The sequence below is a fragment of the Hemiscyllium ocellatum genome, chromosome 5 (assembly GCF_020745735.1).
Source record: "Hemiscyllium ocellatum isolate sHemOce1 chromosome 5, sHemOce1.pat.X.cur, whole genome shotgun sequence".
NCBI lineage: Eukaryota > Metazoa > Chordata > Chondrichthyes > Orectolobiformes > Hemiscylliidae > Hemiscyllium > Hemiscyllium ocellatum.
In genome coordinates this window covers 122,888,082-122,909,515 of record NC_083405.1, presented here as the reverse complement: position 1 = coordinate 122,909,515, position 21,434 = coordinate 122,888,082, and the positions used below count along the sequence as shown (strand labels likewise).

The window sequence follows — 21,434 nt, the reverse complement described above, 5'->3', positions numbered from 1 at the left end:
TTTTAACCCCTTTATCCTTGAAAGTGGAGTCACAGGTAGATAGGATAGTGAAAGCGGCGTTTGGTATGCTTTCTTTTATTCGGAATATGGAGTACAGGAGTCGGGAGGTCATGCTGCAGCAGTACAAGACATTGGTTAGGCCACTGCTGGAATATTGTGTGCAATTCTGATCTCCTTCCTATTGGAAAAATATTGAAAGGGTTCAGAAAAGATGTACAAGGATGCTGCCAGGGTTGGAGGATTTGAGCAATAGGGAGAGGCTGATCAGGCTGGGGCTGTTTTCCCTGGAGCGTCGGAGGCTGAGGGGGTGACCTTATAGAGATTTACAAAATTATGAGGGGCATGGATAGGGTAAATAGACAAAGTCTATTCCCTGGGGTCGGGGAGTCCAGAACTAGAGGGCATAGGTTTAGGGTGAGAGCGGAAAGATATAGAAGAGACCTGAGGGGCAACCTTTTCACATAGAGAGAATGGTACATATATGGAATGAGCTGCCAGCGGAAAGGGGTGGAGGCTGGTACAATTGCAACATTTAAGAGGCATTTAGATGGGTATATGAATAGGAAGGGTTTGGAGGGATATGGGCCGGGTGCTGGCAGGTGGGACTAGATCGGGTTGGGATATCTGGTCGGTATGGACTGGTTGGACCAAAGGGTCTGCTTCTGTGTTGTACATCTCTATGACTCTATGGCTATAAAAGATACCTGTTCATTATCCCATCTCTCCATTCCTTTGGTATAATCCATTGGATGTGAACTAGCATTTATAATGGCAACTTTTATGAACAAATGAAACACAGCAAATTAACTGATGCACCTATCCTTCTGATTCAGTGAGCATGTATAAATCACTGTTTCCATTTTTCCCTTCCTACCTATTTGCATGAATGCCAATAATAACATAACCCATAAATTATTTTGGCAATAATGTTGAAGTTTCATCTAGAGTTTAAAATGGTGCACGGTAGAACCTTGATTATCCGAATGAGGTGGTCAGGGAGCATTTTGTTTGGATAACTGATCGCTCAGATAATTGGTCTGATTGTAAACAAGTGGTAGTTTATGAGTGCCAGTTATCGAGCACTTCTTGGTTATCCAGCAATGCACGCTATAATGCCGTTTAACTGATAACTGAATGCTGAGTTGCCTAATGGCATTGTTACAGGACGTTATTTGAGATCTTAATCGGATAATTGATGTTCAGATAATCAAGGTTGTACTCTACATTCTTTCAGAACCGAGACCACTGAAAGCTCTTTTAAAAGAAAAACCACAAAGCTATTTATGCAGTTTAGTCAAAAACTAGTTGAGCATTCTGAAACTAAGGCATCAATTCAGCATAGGTCAAACTAGCAGCACCCGAGGTATTCCTAGCAGGCTCCACGTACCCACTGCCACAATCCCATTACTTTCCCCCAGTGAATCCCATGCCACCACCAAGTTAAAAATGAATTTCTGCAATCTGAAACACTCCAATGTAAAACAAATACTTTCCTATCCAGAATCCAAGAATTCCAGTTACCAAAGGAAAAGCATAAAGTTTGAAAATCTCAAAACAGATCAAAAATAGGACAGAAGAAAATAGCTTTTCTTATGAATAGGATAATTACTCACTTTTGCTGCCACCTTTGTGAAGTGGAACATTGTTTGTGGCTCTTGTCATTAACATCCTCCAAACTATCAGTACCATCTTGCTTTGCTTGAGATGGGCTCTTCCTTTGTAATATAAAATCTGGAGTTGGGTTGAATCTTTTCAATTCTCCCTGCCCCAGTGAGCTGCGTTCACCACAATAGCACAAGGCACAGAGCTGTTCATTGCTGCAGAGGGAGCAAAATATTATTATAGCTACACTGCGTAAAACAAGTAATCCCTACCCAATGCCACATTTAAACAAAAATACAAACTCACAAAAATATTCTGATTAGTAAGAAAATAGGATATTTTATAAAAGAGGATAAGCATCAGCAGTTCAATGTGTGAAAAATCTAAAATAGCTCAATTTCTAGTTATATGAAAATAATGCCCATGCAAGCAATTTCACTGATTGTCTATTATCAGCTTCCCTAATGATATTCAAACGATTTATATTCTGTTCTGGTCAAATCAATAAAATAAACACCCAATGATGTTCTTTACTTGTATGCCTTTACATGTTAGAAGATCTCAGGAACACAACTACAATTGGTTTGAGCAACCCTAGATTTGTGCAAAGTCAAAGCTCCTGGTTCTGTTTATTGTACAACCATCTGCCTGATACATGTGTAGGTATTAGATGGAAACAGAATCAATTGCACAATCACTAGGCTGCCAAAACTGATGGTTAAGACCATCAGCTAAGTCATTTCCCTGCCTCATGGGCTAAGAGATAGATTGTCATTCACTTAACAATAACTTAAGAGGATGGAAAAGGGAAGAAACATTTAATTAAACTTGACAGAAATTTAAATTCTTCAACCACTAAGCAAAACGTTGGCTTCATATAAGAACACAAGAACTCAGAAAATAGGCAAGTTGAGAGTGAAAGAGCACAGCAGGTCAGGCAGCATCAGAGGAGCAGGAGAACTGATGTTTAGGGTATAAGTCCTTCACCTAAGCTATCCATATCGATCTGTAAATTTATTTCTTACTTCCCAAATTATTTTGACTTCATCTGCAAATTTGGCTTTATCCTCCCCTATCTATGACTGTAAATAGTTGGAGCCCCAAGGACAGAACTCTAGGCCAGCGCATTAGTTGCATCTTGTGCACCAAATAAAAACGCATTAAACATGATGGACCCTTCATAAAACCATGCTGACTCTGATGGATTGAGATTTGACTTTCCAAACATCTTGTTATTTCCTTAACAATGGATTATAACAATTTCTGAATGACAGGTGTTAAACTAAATCTGAATGATAAGTCAACAATGAGCAAATCAAATAGCTCCCTTATATACATTATTGGTCTGTAGTTAATAATTGTCAAAAATTGACTGGGCCACACTTCAACATCAAAGAGTTGTTTAATTGTTCACTCTAAGAACTGTCATATTAAAGAAAGAAATAACCATGCAACATTAAAAGAATTATTTAAGAGCTGCCTATTTTCAGCATTGTCCTTCATAAACTTGATATTTTAACAATTTTATCAGAAAACTTGCAGGAAGGGAAATACTTTGCCTCAAAATAATGTACTAACAGTGATATAGATAAAACAAAAGAGTTTGAAACAGGTCTTCCCAAAGAGAGGAAATGGTCTAATCTGAAACCATTAAAAGCAGTCTTTTGGACATCTATTCCATGTCCTCCCTGTGGACATCACCCGATGGGGTAAGACAGCAAAACAGATATCCAACATTTATAAACTAACAATTCAGTAAAATTATTCTAGATAATTTAAATTTAACATAGAGAGGAGTCTTTTGCTGCTCAGGCAAATCTCTAGACAGGCTACTTCTTAATAAACAAAAAATAAAAATGCAAATTCATGTATGCAGGGGACATTTTGCTTTAACAAGGTAGAGTTGTTTAGATAATTTTTTAAAAATTATTTATCCAGAGGAGCGGTTAACAAATACTGCAGCACACACAGTCTGCTACCTGTTTGAAATGCTTTAAGGAACTGTAAAAAAAAAGCCTATTACAGAAAAAGGTATTTTGCAAATACCACAAGGGACTAATAAACGTACTGTATTTTATCAGTAATAGTGCTACATTGTGTGTAACGATAGGAGACTAGTGTATAATTATGAAAACAATCCACATGAATTTGTGGAGTCAACTAACATATCCACTTGCCAATTTTTTTTACCCTTTCATTTTTCTTGTACATAAAACCTGTTCTCAAGTACGAGTGGCATATTTCTAGTTACTGAACTGATTGGGACTTGTCACTGAACCACTGCTGTCGTTATCAATAACTGTTAATAATATAACATGCTTTGGAGAGGATGGAAAAGAAATTTGCTATGATGTTTCTTGGAATGGAGACTGTTAGCTATAAGGAGAGATTGGATATATTTGAGTTGTTTTTGCTGGGTATTGGAAGTTGAGGGATGACCTGATAGAAGTATATAAAATTGAGAGGCATAACAGGGTGGATAGTTGGGAGTATTTTTCCCAGGGTGGTAATGTCAAATAGTAGGGGGCCTAGGTTTAAGGTGAGAGAGGGGAATTTAAAGAGGATGTGAGGGGCAAGTTTTCTTTTACATAGTGGTAGGTGCCTGGAATCTGTTACCAGGGGAGGTAATAGAAGTAGATATGATATCAACTTTTATGGGACACTTGGACAAGGCACGTGAATATTCAGGGAATAGAAGGACATGATCATGTGCAAATAGATGGGATTAGTTTAGAATGGCATTATCAGTGCAGAGATGGTGGACCAAAGATCTGCTCCTGTGCTTTGCTGTGCTGTACTGACCATTCTGTGTCACTTGTCAACCCAAGCCTGGCTACTTTGAGGCTTGCTGCATTTGGGCATTCTCAGCTTCAGTATTAAGGAGTTACAACTGGTGTAATGTTATTACTAACTTCTAACTTTATGATGAAGGGAAGGTCATTGATGAAGCAGATGAGGATGATTAAGCCTAGGACACTACTTGAGAAACTCCTGCAATGATGCACTAGAGCAGAAACAAATGCTTTTCAACAATAACAGCATCTTCCATTATGCTGCATATGACTCCAATCAGCAGAGAATTTTCCCCGTGATTCCACTGCCAGTAGTTTCGCTGGGACTCCTTGATGTCACAGTCAGATGTGGCCTTGATGTTGGAGGCAGACATTATTACCTCATCTCTGCAGTTCAGCTCCTCTGGACCACAGCTATAATGAGGACAGGAGCTGCCCTAGTCAAACCAAAACTGGCTCCACTGAATCAGTTGTTACTTAGCAACTGCTGCTCGATATCATTGTTGGTGATCTTTTACTGTCACTTGGCTGATGAATGTAAGTAGATTGATAAGGCAGTATTTAGTCGAGTGGAATTTGTCCTGAAATAATTGAACACCTTGGTTAATGATATGGCGTGTTCTAGATCATGCCCTCTGTTGCTTGAATGGTGTCAGTGCCCTGAGCCTTTCTAGTATCCAGTGCATTAAGCCATTTCATGACATCACATGGTGTGAATTAAATGGGTTGAAGACTTGCATTCTGAGATGTAGAGACCTCTAGAGGATGCCAAAACGATCATCCACTTTACGCTTCGAGCTGAAGATTGTTGCACATGTGGCTGCCTTGTTGTTTTCACTGATGTACTGCACTCTCCAAACATTGAGGATTGGGATATTTTTGGAACTGATTCCTCCAGTGAGCTCTTTAATTGTCCTTCTCCATTTACGACTGGCCCCATGGCACGCGGCAGAGCTTAGATCTAAACCGATGTTTGTGGGAGCACTGTGTCTAGCTGCTAATGCTGTATTTATACATGTAGTCCTGTGCTGTGGCTTCACCAGGTTCACACCTCATTTTTACGTATGCTTATTGCCCTCCTGTGCTCTTTATTTAGCCAGGATTGATTCCACTGACTTTGTGGTGGTGGTAAAGTGGAGAACATAGTTAGTCATGTGTTTGCAGAGGCAACTTTAGATGTTGCTGATAGTCCATAGCACTGCATCATGGCCAGGCTTGAGTTGCAAGATCTGTTCAAAATATATTCTGTTTAGCAGTGGTAGCACCACACAACACAGTTGAGAGTTAAGATAGAATTTTGTCTCCTTCAAAGATGTCATGATGAATGATACATCACAACAAGCAAATTGGAGAGGATAATATCAAATTTTCTTTCCCCTCTTGTTGCAATGGGTTGGTGTAATAGAGGATTATTGATGAGTGAACCAGAGGTTTGAAGTTAAAATCCCAACATTGCACACTTCGAAACAATTTTTATATATTATATAAAATATACAAATAATAAATAATATATATAAATAATATATATAATGTCATACATACATATGCATACATACAGTCAGACACATCTGACTATGACAACAAGGAGTCCCATAAAACTAGTGGCAGTGGAATCACGGGGAAATTTCTCTGCTGATTGGAGTCATATGCAGCATAATGGAAGATGCTGTTATTGTTGAAAAGCATTTGTTTCTGCTCTAGTGCATCATTGCAGGAGTTTCTCAAGTAGTGTCCTGGGCTTAATCATCCTCATCTGCTTCATCAATGACCTTCTCTTCATCATAAAGTTAGAAGTTAGTAATAACATTACACCAGTTGCAACTCCTTAATACTGAAGCTGAGAATGCCCAAATTGAGCAAGCCTCAAAGTAGCCAGGCTTGGGTTGACAAGTGACACAGAATGGTCAATACAGCACAGCAAAGCACAGGAGCAGATCTTTGGTCCACCATCTCTGCACTGATAATAATGCCATTCTAAACTAATCCCATCTATTTGCACATGGTCATGTCCTTCTATTCCCTGAATATTCACGTGCCTTGTCCAAGTGTCCCATAAAAGTTGATATCATATCTACTTCTATTACCTCCCCTGGTAACAGATTCCAGGCACCTACCACTTTCTATGTAAAAGAAAACTTGCCCCTCACATCCTCTTTAAATTCCCCTCTCTCACCTTAAACCTAGGCCCCCTACTATTTGACATTACCACCCTGGGAAAAATACTCCCAACTATCCACCCTGTTATGCTTCTCAACTTTGTATACTTCTATCAGGTCATCCCTCAGCTTCCGATACCCAGCAAAAACAACTCAAATATGCCCAATCTCTCCTTATAGCTAACGGTCTCCATTCCAAGAAACATCATAGCAAATTTCTTTTCCATCCTCTCCAAAGCCTCCACATCCTTCCTAGATTGTGGCAATCAGAATTGCACACAATACTGCATCAGTGTACAGCTGCAACTTAACTTGCCAACTCTTATGCTCAATGCTTTGACCAATGAAGGCAAACATGCCATATGTCATATGTCTTCTTTACCATCTTATCCATTTGCGTTGCCACTTTCAGGGAGCTATGGACTTGCATCCCAAGATATCTCTATTTATTAATGCTCCTAAGGGTCCTGCCATTTACTAGATACTTTTCTCTTGCATTTAACCTCCCAAAATGCATTCCCTCACATTTGTCTGGATAAAAATCCATCTGACATTATTCCATCCAACCTTCCAAGTTATCTATTTCCTGTTGTATCTCTTGACAATCTTCCTCACCGTCAATATCTGCACCAATTTTCATGACACCTACAAACTTAATCAGACCACTGGTGTTTCATTCAAATCATTTATGCATATTACAAAGACAAGGTCTGAACATTGATCCTTGTAGAATACAAACCTCCAGTCAGAAAAACAGAATCATAGAATCCCTACAATGTGGATGCAGGTCCTTTGGCCCAGCAAATCCACACCGACCTTCTGAAGAGTATCTCACCCACACCCATTCCCCTATTACTCTACATTTACCCCTCACTAATGCACCTAACTTACACATCCCTGAACACTATGGGCAATTTACCATGGCCAATTTACCTAACCTGTACATCTTTGGATTGTGGGAGGAAACCGACACAGACTGAGGAAGAATTTGCAAACTCCACACAGTCACCCAAAGCTGGAATCGAACCTGGGTCCCTGGCGCTGTGAGGCAGCAGTGCTAACCACTAAGCCATCATGACACCCCAACAGCCCTCCAGGACTACCCTCCGTCTTCTATGACCGAGCCAATTTCGTATCCAACTTGCCAATTCACTGTGGATCCCAACCGAATTAATCGCCTCGACAAGGCTACCACAGGACCTTATCAAATGCTCTAGTGAAGTACATTTAGACTACATCCACTGCCCTACCTTCATCCATCATTTTCATTACTCCCTCAAAAGCTCAGTCAAGTTTGTGATGCAAGATCTCCCCTGCACAAAGTCATGCTGATTATCCTTAATAAAATCCATTCTTTCAAAATGCGAGTAAATCCTGTCTCTGAGAATCTTCTCCAAAGATCCACTGGCCTGTAATTTTCCGGATAATCCCTGGATCATTCCTTTTTTAAATAAAGGAAAAACGTGGACCTTGCCTATGGCTAAAGAGAATAGCAAAATCTCTGTCAAGATCCCAATTTCCTCCCTTGCCTCCCTCAGTATTTTGAAATAAATCCCATCAGGCTTTGGGGATTATTTACCTTAAATGTTTTCAAGATACCCAATGCGGCCACCTCTTTAATATCAACATGCCCTCAAATATTAACACAACCGTCTTTAGTCTTACCATCATCATCTATGTCCTTTACCTTGGTGAATACTAAGGCAAAGTACTCATTATGGGCCTCAACCCACTACATATAAATTCTCTTCTTCGTCCTTGAACGTATTTACATTACTTAGTGTGGAAACAGGCCCTTCGGCTCAACAAGTCCACACTGACCCGTCACCCATCCATACCCCTACACCGAACACTACGGGCAATTTAGCATGGCCAATTCACCTAACCTGCACATGTTTGGACTGTGGGAGGAAACCGTGCACCCAGAGAAAACCCACACAGACACGGAGAGAATGTGCAAACTCCACACAGTCAGTTACCTGAGGTGGGAATTGAACCCGGGTCTCTGGCGCTGTGAGGCAGCAGTGCTAACCACTATGCCACGAAGACATGCTGATTATCCTTATATATCCTTTCCTTAGCTTTGCTTTTGCTCCTAATGTAAGCCTAAAATGGTTTGGTATACTCCTTAATCCTACTTGCAAAAGATATTTCGTGACCTCTTTTAGCCCACCTAATTCCTTGTTTAATTTCATTCCTGCTTCCTTCATATTGTTCAAGGGACTTGTCTGATTTCAGTTTCCTAAATTTTACATATGCTTCCCTTTTCTTTTTAACAAAACTTTCAATTGTCCTTATCTTTCATTCACAGGTGGTTCTGAACAAGCAAGATACTGACTGTCCCCAACAAGCCTCCTCAGTATCCCTGTGCTATAGTACAATCCCATCACGGGATCACCCCTTCATATTTCTGAATTCCACCCATTATAACTTCAGTTGTCAAACCTCCAAGAACATACTTGGGCAGCATGGTGGCACAGTGGTTAGCACTGCTGCCTCACAGCGCCTGAGACCCGGGTTCAATTCCCGACTCGGGCGACTGACTGTGTGGAGTTTGCACGTTCTCCCCGTGTCTGCGTGGGTTTCCTCCGGGTACTCCGGTTTCCTCCCACAGTCCAAAGATGTGCGGGTCAGGTGAATTGGCCATGTTAAATTGCCCATAGTGTTAGGTAAGGGGTAAATGTAGGGGTATGGGTGGGTTGCGCTTCGGCGGGTCTGTGTGGACTTGTTGGGCCGAAGGGCCTGTTTCCACACTAAGTAATCTAATACTCTAAGTACATAAAACTCCCAAAATTACTTTTCAACTTTTAACTTAACTTTTAATCCCCTTTGCAGGGGTTCATCTCTCTTTCCGCCATAGGTACCAATATGGACCATGACCTCTGCCTGCTCACCTTCCTTCCTGTCCCCAGAGACACACTTGAACCTGATACTAGGGAGGCAACATGCCATTCTAGAGTCACATTTGCTGCCACACAAACACATATATGCACTTCTAACTACTTAGTCCCTTATCACTACTATTCTCCTACACTTCGACCCTCAAATACAAGTAACATTCGCACCACACAAGTGCCAGGCAATGACCATGTTCAACAAAAGATAACAAATATTATCATCTCTTAATATTCAATGCTAATTCCATCACTGAATCTCCCACTACCAACATCCTGGAGGTTACCTTTGACTAGAAACTGATTCGAACTAGCCATATAGACTTGTTGCCATTGGCAGTCCCTTGTAGATGAAGGTGAATCTCTGCCACTCAGGGTGAGTCCTCAGGTGGCTTACAGTCCAATGCAGTTTCCACAGGCTCTGGTAGTAGGAGCAGGTGGTGGTCACAGAAAGGGGTGGGTGGGTGGGGCATTGGATGATAGCATGTTCCTTATACTGCTTTTCTTGGCTACAAGCATGGCAACAAGAGCAGGTTAGAGACTTTGAATCTTATTGTGAGTAACTCCAACTCCTGACTCCCCAGAGCCTATCCACTTGGATGAGTGAAGCTCAAATAACAACAAAAAGCTTGACACCATCCAGGATAAAGCAGCTGCTTGACTGGCACCACATCAGCACACATTCACTCCCTCAAGCACTGATACATAGTGGCAGCAGTGCATTCTATTTAGAAACTGGGTGGCAGAAATCCATCAAGGCTCCTTAGAGAGCCCCTTCCAAACTCAAGATCACTACCATGTAGTTGGCCAAGGACAGCAGATATATGGGAGCACCACCACCTGCAGGTACCCTTCCAAGCTAATCACTACCTTGACTTTTAAATATATCGCTGACCCTTCAATGTCAAGCATTGTACCTTTACCAAATAGATTGCAGCTGTTCAAGATGACAGCTCACAACCGTCATTTTGTGGAATCGATTATGGGCAATAAAGACTTACCCAGCCCACGAATCCCACATCCTCAAATTAATTTTCAAACCTGAAGCAACAATGGATCTATTAACCAACAGTAAGCAGCTAATGGACTAAGAGTTAGTGATGTAATTTACTTGAATTTACTTTTAAAATGTCTTGCTTATTTACAAGAATGTTGTTTCAGACTACAATTTGGCATAGCTGTACCTCACCAACTTGCATTTATACAGCACGGTGGCACAGTGGTTAGCACTGCTGCCTCACAGTGCCAGAGACCCAGGTTCAATTCCCACCTCAGGCGACTGACTGTGTGGAGTTTGCACATTCTCCCAGTGTCTGCGTGGGTTTCCTCCGGGTGTTCCAGTTACCTCCCACAATCCAAAAATGTACAGGTTAGGTAAATTGGCCATGCTAAATTGCCCATAGTGTTAGGTGTAGGGGTAAATGTAGGGGAATGGGTCTGGGTGGGTTGCGCTTCGGCGGGTCGGTGTGGACTTGTTGGGCCGAAGGGCCTGTTTCCACACTAAGTAATCTAATCAGCACCTTTAAAACAAGTACATGTCTGTGATGCATTTTTGAATAATGACAGAGACAAAAGAAGAGATATTCAGACAGGCAACTGAACATTTTGTCAAACTAGTAAACTTCAAGGGATATCTTAAAAGGAGATGTAAAAATATGGAAATGTTAAGGGAGAAAATTGCAGTGCTTAGAACTTAGGTAGCTGAATATTAGTACATGTAGAAGATCCTTTATCTGAATATCCAAAAACTGAAAAGTTCCAAAATCCGATGTTTTTTTTGCAAAGTTTTTTTCTCATTAACAAGGTTGTTTGGCAAGCAAACAGTTAACCCAAGTCGACACCCACTGTGTGTGTGTGTGTCACTCTGATGCACACCCACTCAACGCGTGTCACTCAGATGCAACATGGGGGCGCGTGGCCAAGCATGTTCTTAGTTAGAAGTCTGCTTACCAGAAAGGTTTTTAAAAATTTCACCATTAAACTGTCACTATTCTGAAAACCGAAAAATTCTGAATTCCGAAAACAGTGGTGGTCCCAAGCATTTTGGATAAAGGATCTTCTACCTGTAGTGGGAAGTGGTTGCATGAGGCCAGAGCTCAATGGACAGAAGAGGGTACTAGGAGGATTAGAGGCCTGTGGATATTTAGAAACAGGGATGAGACACACCATGGGAGATCCAAACACAAAAATGAGAAGGTTAAAACTGTATTCAAATTCATCAATGCCTCAGCGTAGGTGAGACTAAACCAGAGAGTAAATGAAGATATCACAATCTAGTATCACAAAATTAACATCCTGAACTAACAGTCAGCTGGTTAAGTGTTCATAAATTGAGGTTTAAGTGGCAATCAATTCAGTAGTATTCAAATAACTAAAATTGGTTTATACGTTAAATCTGGCAAAATTGATTGGCAATAGTATATCACAGAAAATAGTAATTTAGATATTGACCAAGCTATTCGGTTTGTGTTTTAATGGGAGTACAGCATCGCTGTTTAATTCTTGGTTTTCTAATATGCATGATCATCCAGCTGTGACACCTCATCCAATCCAAATTTTCTGAGCACCAAATAACATTTATGCATTCTGCAAACCAAAAGGAAAGCTTCCCATCCAATCCATCCCACCCTAAAGAGGTTTGGTCATCCTGTTGCATAATTGTTTTTCCCCTATACCTGTTGTTGTGGAGCACTTAATTAAATAGTTCAAAAAATTATTTTTTGAAACACTTGCACATGTATAGAGCAGTCTGAATAAATAAGTTTAGTTTCAGTTTCAAACTTATCAAGACTCCACTTGGCATCATGCAATAAGTTATGCAGATTACAGCTGCATGTAAGCAAATGCAAGTTGGCTATGATATATTATGGGGTTGAGGAGGGAAGCAGTATATGATAGGAGGGAAGCAATATATGATAGGAAGAAAACAGTAACCACTATCACTTTCACAACTCACTTTAAACAAATGCAGCAGTGCCATAAATGAATGGAACATGCCACTGGAATTGTGACAAAATGAAGTGAAACAAACAAGCTATACATTCAAGTGAAGGACTTGACAAAGAATTTTGAGAAAAACCTCTGACGAATCTTACAAACATATACACTTTGAAAAGCTATAAAGGATTAACGTCATGTTGCAGTTGTATAAGACTCTGGTGAGGCCTCATCTGGAGTATTGTGTGCAGTTTTGGTCGCCATACTATAGGAAGGATGTGGAAGCTTTAGAACGAGTGCAGAGGAGGTTTACCAGGATGTTGCCTGGAATGGTAGGAAAATCTTATGAGGAAAGGCTGAGGCACTTGGGGCTGTTCTCATTGGAGAAGAGAAGGTTTAGGGGAGATCTGATAGAAGTGTATAAGATGATTAGGGGTTTAGATAGGGTAGATACTAAGAACCTTTTACCGATGATGGAGTCAGGTGTTACTAGGGGACATAGCTTTAAATTAAGGGGTGGTAGGTATAGGACAGATGTTAGGGGTAGATTCTTCACACAGCGGGTTGTGAGTTCATGGAATGCCCTGCCCGTATCAGTGGTGAACTCTCCTTCTTTATGTTCATTTAAGCGGGCATTGGATAGGCATTTGGAAGTTATTGGGCTAGTATAGGTTAGGTAGGACTCGGTCGGCGCAACATCGAGGGCCGAAGGGCCTGTACTGCGCTGTATCCTTCTATGTTCTATGTTCTATGAAAAAGATATCAACATTAATTGACCAATATTTCTTATTCAAATCAAGCAAACAGAATTTCAATGCCTCAGAGTGAGTAATTCTAGTTGGTCTGATCAGGTCTGATGGAGCATTCCATATTTGAATTATGAGAATATGACTCAGCAGTGCTTGTTCTGACCTGGTTTTTGTATCTAGGTTGACTGAGGTTATAGAGCTGGCAGAGTCTTCAGATATTGAACGCTGCAGGAGAGTTGATTGTTCATTGGTCTCCATTTCTGTAAGGATATCCTCCTCCAGTGAGTCATCTTTAATGTCTGTTAAGAAAAGTAAACCAAACAGTTCCAATGGTATCAAATGACGATCCAAACTATCCAGTATATTTCCACCGATACATTACAATCTATAATTTGTTTTACCCGAAAGACAATATTAGATAATAGATTAAAAGGACTAGGCTTTGTTTAAAATGTAACACAACACAGATTAATGACCCCATGTACTAATGCAAAAAGTACCTTCCATTCTATCCATGAGCCTCGATTTTATATATTAATCAGAACTCTCACAACGAACACCCCAATTGAATAGAGTTATATGCATTACAAGGAGTATGTACGTAAAACTCTGGAATTGGGAGTTGAAGATTTCTTTTTAGTGGGAAGCAGCATAAGCAGCATTTCAACCATATTTAACCAATAAGTTTTTCATAACAATCGCAGTACTTGTGGAAGACAATGTTTCAATAAGATTAAAATCAACTGCAATTTTTAGTTCTCTGTTAAAGACAGATCAAGGCTCAAGTCACAAACTTAAGTATCATTCTAATGTAGCTTTTTTGTTCACCAGTGTTTAAATCTTGCATCTTCCATGCAGTCTCTTAATAAAACACATACTGGTATGTGTCAACATAGGGGGAAAATTTAGATGAGATTGTTCCTAACATATTGCCATTACTACAATTATTTGGGATCAGATTTCAACAATCATACTAAAGATCAAGGAGACTTTCTTTTTGTAAATCAATCATATTCACCTACTTTCATTCTCTTATCATTTGAAACATACCCAATTACTCTTTTTAATACAGTATGACTGAACTTTTGCAGCGGTTTATTCTGTATACCTTTCACTATTACAAAAATGTAATAACTTACTTTCTTCCCTACTTGTAAAACAAAAATGACTTAATATTTGCACCTTTTGTTACAATAAACAAGATACCGGAATAAATTGCCCTTTGCATAACATTTCCCATTAGAAATTGGCATTACATGCTGGCCTTAACCGCAGTTCACACATCTCAACAATTATTTTTTTTAATTTGAATCCACAGTTGCATGTAACTGCATGAGATCAATCTTGTGACTCAAAAATCACATTTGGAATGGAACTATTAAATTAGCTCCCTTTCCTCGATGCCCCAATTGAGAAGTTGACCAGACCAACCCTCTAGGTCAGGCTGAAGAAGGGTTCCTGCCCGAAACGTCGATTCCCCTGCTCCTTGGATGCTGCCTGACCTGCTGCACTTTTCCAGCAACACATTTTTAGCTCCGATCTCCAGCATCTGCAGGCCTCACTTTCTCCCAGACAGCCCTCTACTCCTGTCCATCACAAACCTACACGATCGGTATGCATACTGGGATCCATAATTTCATTCACTGTAGGTATTTTTCAACAACCCATTCATACATGTTATGACACACTTCTGCTGTAGGTGGGACTTGAAACTGAACCTTTTAGTCAAATATAGGGTCATTACCACTGCACCACAAGAGTCCCTTTCATTCATAAGATTGGTCTTATTGGCAACTTCATACATAGGACCTGAGCTACTTATTCACCATGCAGGTTTAATGCTGAAATAGGGCACATTATCTCCTGCAGGATAAAGGCTAACCCGATCAGATGATTTCTAATTATATATTGTGCAAACTCATGGAAGGTTACGTGGTTGTTTTGATTCTGACCAATGCTCAGATTAATCTGGAAGAGTAAGGAATCTTAAAAGTTCAAGCAAAGCTAAAGCTAGCTGTTTCATGCTGCTGTGCAGTAGAAACACAAGGAATGTTTACCATTAACAGGATGTTATCAAACTAAAAAGACATTCTGCCTATCATACAAATGAATGTATATGTGGTATCAGCATTTCAGGGCCTCCGTGATGTCAGATATGAAAACTGTGCATCCCAGAGAATGGTGGATCTCAACAAACAGTATGTCCTTTTGATGTTTCTCAACAAACAAGATACTGACTGTCCCCAAGAAGCCTGTGCTTGCAAAACTCACAACTGTGTCTATCATTAGAAGTGATTCAGCAACTGGACAACATTGCCTGGATGATGCTGAATGAATGAGGGACGACAACAACAACGACAGTCAATCAGGTTCACAATGTGTCACATGTGTCTCTACTGGAAAACTAGAAACATTAATATACAGGGTCCTGTTCTTTACAGTCAGAAGGAAGATGTATATGTCCTGCACCTGTTTTCAATTCAACAAAACAGGTAACTGCCATTTGCTAGTTCAGCTCTCAGGGAAATACACTCACAAAATTAGTCAATCTGCTTGTTGAAAATTTAAACACAATCTGATGCAATGAGTATTAATATATGCATTCTTGGTGGTGACACCTCTACCAACTGCCAACCAATTGCCTCAGGCGACTGACTGTGTGGAGTTTGCACATTCTCCCAGTGTCTGTGAATTGGCCATGCTAAATTGCCCGTAGTGTTAGATGAAGGGGTAAATGTAGGGGAATGGGTCTGGATGGGTTGCGCTTCGGCAGGTCAGTGTGGACTTGTTGGGCCGAAGGATCTGTTTCCACATTGTAAGTGATCTAATGTAATCTGATCAATCAATCAGTACTTTCTTCTCATGTACGTTTGTTTTCCTTTTGAATTTATGTTATGATATGTTCTAATGAGTGCACACAAAATATTTTGACAAAACATATCTATTTTCAGCAAAACTCAAGTTCTATACTACCAAATGACAATTTACCTAAAAAAAGGCATGCTCCAAATTGCCTTTGAAGACAAACTTGGGTTTCAAAGGCAGCATCTATAACTGCATTGTTAACAAAACTGCACCATCATGGTTCACTGAATTCCTGGACAGAAACAAGGCAGATTTTCTCGTGTGAGCCCATGCAGAACTACAAGCTTAGAAATCCAGACCAGCCAAGCAAAGCAATGTAAAATGTCACCAGTGAAGGTAATGAAGGAAATTTGAAGCAATCAGACAAAAAAAATTCCCGTTTATGTACGTTTGGTAATACAATTCCTTATTGGTCATTTCAATTTCAATAATTTAGATCAACAACTATTACTAGTGGGGAACATTATTTAGAAAATATGGCATTTCAGTAACAGGCAACTAAAGTATGAAATTTAGCCCAATCTTCACACTTCCAAAATTCAACTTGAGTTGATAATTCAACCATAATGTGATCACTGCTACCCAAGGATGCCTTTATATCAAGGTCTGAATTAATCCTGTCACTCGACACAGTACCAAACACAGAATCTACTTGAAAAACTCTCTCAAAAGCATTCTACAAACCCATTCAGATTACCATGACCAATCTAACTTTTTTATAGATTAAAGTGATAACTGCCATCCCTACATCACAAGCAGTCAATATCTCATCATGTACACATCATCATACATTGTGGTTACTGTTAGGGGCCTGCAGATTATTTCCACTAGCAGGAAGACTAGCATCTTCAATTGTACCTCATCTCCCAACAGAATGACCCCATTTTCCCCAGCACTGGTGCCAATTATCCACAATCGAACACTGACCTCCCACATCAGGCTTTCAGACTTGCATTTGTTTTTTCTAATTTTATTTACCCTGTGCCATTTTCACATGCCTCAAGCAGTCATCCAGAGATTACTCTTAAGGTTCTGCTTCCTAATGTAGCACCGAGTTTCACATGTTCCCCAAGCACCTATGTCATAACACCACTATGTTATTGATACTAATATTAATCACACTTTAATAGCAAATATTTAGCAAAATTACAACATAGTTCAGGACATAAACTACCGCTATGCACAGACACAAAACTGATGTAGGCTCAAATGTGAAGTGATGCACTTTGGAAGAAACAAGATAGGAGGCAGCATGATGTAAGTAGTACTATTTTAAAGGAGATACATGTGGAGACTTGAGGGTGCACATTCATCAATACCTGAAGAGTGGCAGGAGAAGCTGGTGATACACTTTCTAAGTGTATCAGGTACTTGACTATGCTAACTGAATACAAAAACAAAAGGAAGCAAATGGTTAGACCTTGACAAATCAACAATGAGGAATTGTCTAAAGTGTCATGTGGCACCGCAATTGAGGATGAATATCAAGGCCTTAAAAAGGGGACAGAGGATTAACATTGAGAGTGTGATACCAGGGATGAAGGATTTCAATTGTTTGGAGAGGCTGGAAATACTGTGATTATCCTGCCTAGCAGTTGTGTTGAGACTGGATAATGATTTCAAAATAACGAGCAGTTTTGATAGAGCAATTAAGGAGAAACTGGTTCCTTTATATAAATATTTAAAAGGTACTCATGGTGTAAGGAGGAATATCTTATTCACATGGATTAGGATCTAGAACATACTCCGTGAAAGCATAATCAAAATCCAAAGTTTTAAAAGATCATGGATTTGAAGGGATTTTGGGAGAAAGGTGTGGGGCTAAATTGAATACTTTTTCAAAGAGCCTGCCTTGGGAAGGTAAGGTGGAATGGCATTTACCTTTCCTGCACACCAGAAGAGGACAACAGCACCTATTTAACAGGCAGTTACTGGGTTCACAAGACCTATGTGGGAACTTCAAAATGGTAGCTTTTTAAAATTCAGGTATGCTAGTAAAATTATTCATTCTGGGATAGAAAGCAGTGTTTCTTTCAACTCTAGCTTCAACAAGATTTTCTGACAAGATAAATTCATAATCCAAACAATGCAGGAACTGTAATATAAAATTTAATTCAGAAGTTAGGTCCCTGTACTATTTGAGTTGCTGGAAAAGCACAGGTTAGGCAGCATCCGAGGATCAGAAGAATCGACATTTCTGGCATAAGTCCGAACTGTCGATTCTCCTGCTCCTCCGATGCTGCTTGACCTGCTGTGATTTTCTAGCAACACACTCTTGACTCTGATATCCACCACCTGCAGTCCTCACTTTCTCCTATTTGGATTATGAGCCTATCTTGTCAGAAAATCTTGATGAATCTGAACCCTTGGAGAGAATCACAAGATAACTCCTGAACATATTCAATCAGGGATCAGCAAGCCTGATACTATAAGGGAGATAATGCATCTTGCTCAAAATAATAAAGGCATATTTCGAGGATACTCAACATGATCCAAGTCAGAACTGCACTTCAAAGTCTGCAGCTACCTCTAATTGTGAATTTACTCATCCACCATAAAAGGTCACTCACTCTGCACAGCTTCCTGTTATAAACCACAGAAGGCATAAATCAAGGGTATACTGGGGGAAAAACAAAATTAAAAATGATAGGTCATTAACATTTCAGAAAAAAACCAAGCAACCAGAGCTGCTCAAGAGTAACTGATGTTTTGGTTAGAGATCACTTGATTTTCTATTTCACTTATTAGTAAGCATTGTGAAAGCCATATTGTTCCAATGTTCAGTGCTTAACATAGACTAGAAGTGCACTGTGGTAATGAAGCTGTAAATCTTCAGGTGTGGAATACCAAACTTGCATTGGGAGGATGGTAGATTAAATACAATTGAAAAGTTACATCAAATAGGTCAAAAGACAAACTTAATTTAAAATTCTTATGAAAAAACAAACATGGTGATGAAATCTATTTTAGAAACATAGAAACATGTTTTCTTTGGTTTGTGCTGTGCTTTTGTGGCCAAGTCCTACAATTCTCAACATGCTCAGGTTTCTTTCACAGGTGCATAGAGTAACTGAGGGTCAGGCCACTCATGCAGGAAAGGAGGCTTGGCATCCTTTTAACTGAACCCTGACCTCAAGAACAGGAGAGATGGCCAGAAAAGCTTGCTTACATATCATGGTACGTGTCACAAAGCTATGACCAACTAGTGACATGTGGTGTGAGAAGGGGCTCCTGTGACCAGGTCCATATAGAACTAAACAGACAGAACGTCACTAGCTCCATGCAGCCAAGAAATTGGAGCTCAGAAAAGCCCTGGACAAGTTGTTGCTGGAACTTGGGGCTTAGGCCCTGGAGCGATGGTTCCATGGTGCACCTGAGGAGTTAGGGCTCAGAAAGGGCCAGAAACAATCATTGGTTCAGAGAAGCTGAAGTGAAACGAATTGCTGTATGAAGCTGGTAATTGAAGCAAAGAGAAACAAACAAACAAAGTCATTGGAGCAATCTGAGCTGGATTTTGGTTGCCTGACAACTCACTACAAGCAGAATCATCAAGGGTGTTTCCAGGCCATTTGAGGTTGTAAAAAGAGACAGACTATACAATTAAAAGGAGAGAGCTGATTTTCCTTGTGAAGACGACAAAGTTAAAAGAATATTTGTGACTCAGTGATCAATGACATCTGGATGCATCGCTGGGCAAAAATCAGGTAATTGGCCTCGTTTATGTCTGCAATTTAATATGCTGCTGGTGGCGTGTTCAACTACAGCTGCTGATCATTTATGTTTACCTCATGTTAATTCAAATGATATAGAATACGGAGTTCATTGAAGCCAAGCACATGTTCGAAAGAGCATTATTACCTGCCCTTCTGCAAGCATGGAGGCATGCAGAACGTACAGCAGAGACCTCAAATCCCTGAAATAGTATCACAGCAATGCTCCGACAAAATCCTGAATCCAATGGCTGATATCAATGTCTTCATCATCATCAAAATCCCCAGCTTTGAGACAGTGGTTACGGTCAATCCCCATGCCTGATACAACACTTCCAAATCAAGTTCTCTACTCTGCGCTCTGTCACACCAAGCCATTACCAGCAGAGTAGCGGAAACGCTTCGAGAACATCCTTAACCCAACTCATGGCAATATCTTTCCAATGTCCACTAAAACTGAGAAGCTTCACCTGAGAAGGTGCCAACCAACATTTTCAAAAGGCCCAGGTAGAGGTGAAGCACCAACAGCGTAAGTATTTAAAAACCCAACACTGCCTTCATCAAAACATCACATCCCCCACCTACGGCAGAATGTGCAGATTCCTATAGAGGACTATGCTGAAAGCTTTAGACCAACATCTCCACAGTGCAGCAAAGACATTCTCAATTGTGAGAGACTGCCTGTTAAGAAGTTACTGACTTTACGTTTTAAATCTAATACGATTCAAGAAATGGACTCCAAAAGATACTCTTTTTCCACAGATGTAGCTTGACCTGCTGAGTTCCTCAGGCAATTTCTGTGTTTATTTCAGAATAAGAATCTGCAGTATTTTGATTTATATTACTGGTTTCACTTGCTTTATGTGTCGACAGTAAAATTTCTGTTTAAAAACTGTGGAATCTTATAGTTTTATTCTCTTAGTACACCCTTGGAATTTCAAATTTCATGCACTTTACAACATTAGGTATTCGTCCATGATCGTAACAAAATTCATTGTTAATCAATCCCTTGACTTTGCATAGTATACTGATCTGTGGTAGATGTACTAATGTCCTCAGCAAACCTAATAAAGACATTTTGTTTTGTTTTACAGGTTACTATACTCAACTGATATTAGTAACCCTGTTTGAACATGCATAGTAATTGGATTAAACTCAAAGATTTTTAGGCAGCACTCTCCATTTTGGTTCATAGTTGGGCAATTTTACAGCAACAATTGAGTGAACGGTATTTACTCAGCATTTTAAATGGCATCACATCTTTCATTTCCCATTGTGATAATTAAGTTTGGTGGCAGCCACTACTGTACTTGACCTCAATAAATACCATCTGCTGAAATGGTTACATGCACTAATCAAGGATGTGCAGTAACTGGTCTAAACTATCAAGTTGTTAGCAATCATTGATAGTACTACAAACTAGGACATATATCACTGTAGATATTGGAACTAATTCAATACAAGATGTATTATAATGACATAGTCTACTTAAATATCAATGATAGTATGCTTTAATATTGCCAGGACAAGGTCTTATACCTAGATCAATGTTTTATTTTGAGAGGGAATCATTCTGTAGATGTGGGATATAGTCAATCTTTGAAGCCTCAAAGAATTTTTTCATAAATGGGGGTCAACTTATACGAGAATACAAAATGCAACCAGCTAACGATTACAAGCAACCTATACAAATTATATTAGATCAGAATGACTTACTTAATTGAATGAA

At 39.8% G+C, this 21,434-nt stretch overlaps 1 protein-coding gene across 5 annotated transcripts in view; it reads right to left on the bottom strand.

The window, feature by feature from the left end:
- Positions 1 to 21,434, bottom strand: part of kmt2ca (lysine (K)-specific methyltransferase 2Ca) — a 590,636-nt gene that overhangs the window by 398,428 nt on the left and 170,774 nt on the right. For all 5 annotated transcript variants that reach the window (XM_060825139.1, XM_060825142.1, XM_060825140.1 and 2 more), the window contains exons 4-5: positions 13,294 to 13,429; positions 1,614 to 1,817 (exon numbers count right to left, since the gene is read on the bottom strand). In XM_060825139.1, the coding sequence (XP_060681122.1) occupies positions 1,614 to 1,817; positions 13,294 to 13,429 (340 nt within the window). The remainder of the gene's footprint in view (positions 1 to 1,613; positions 1,818 to 13,293; positions 13,430 to 21,434) is intronic.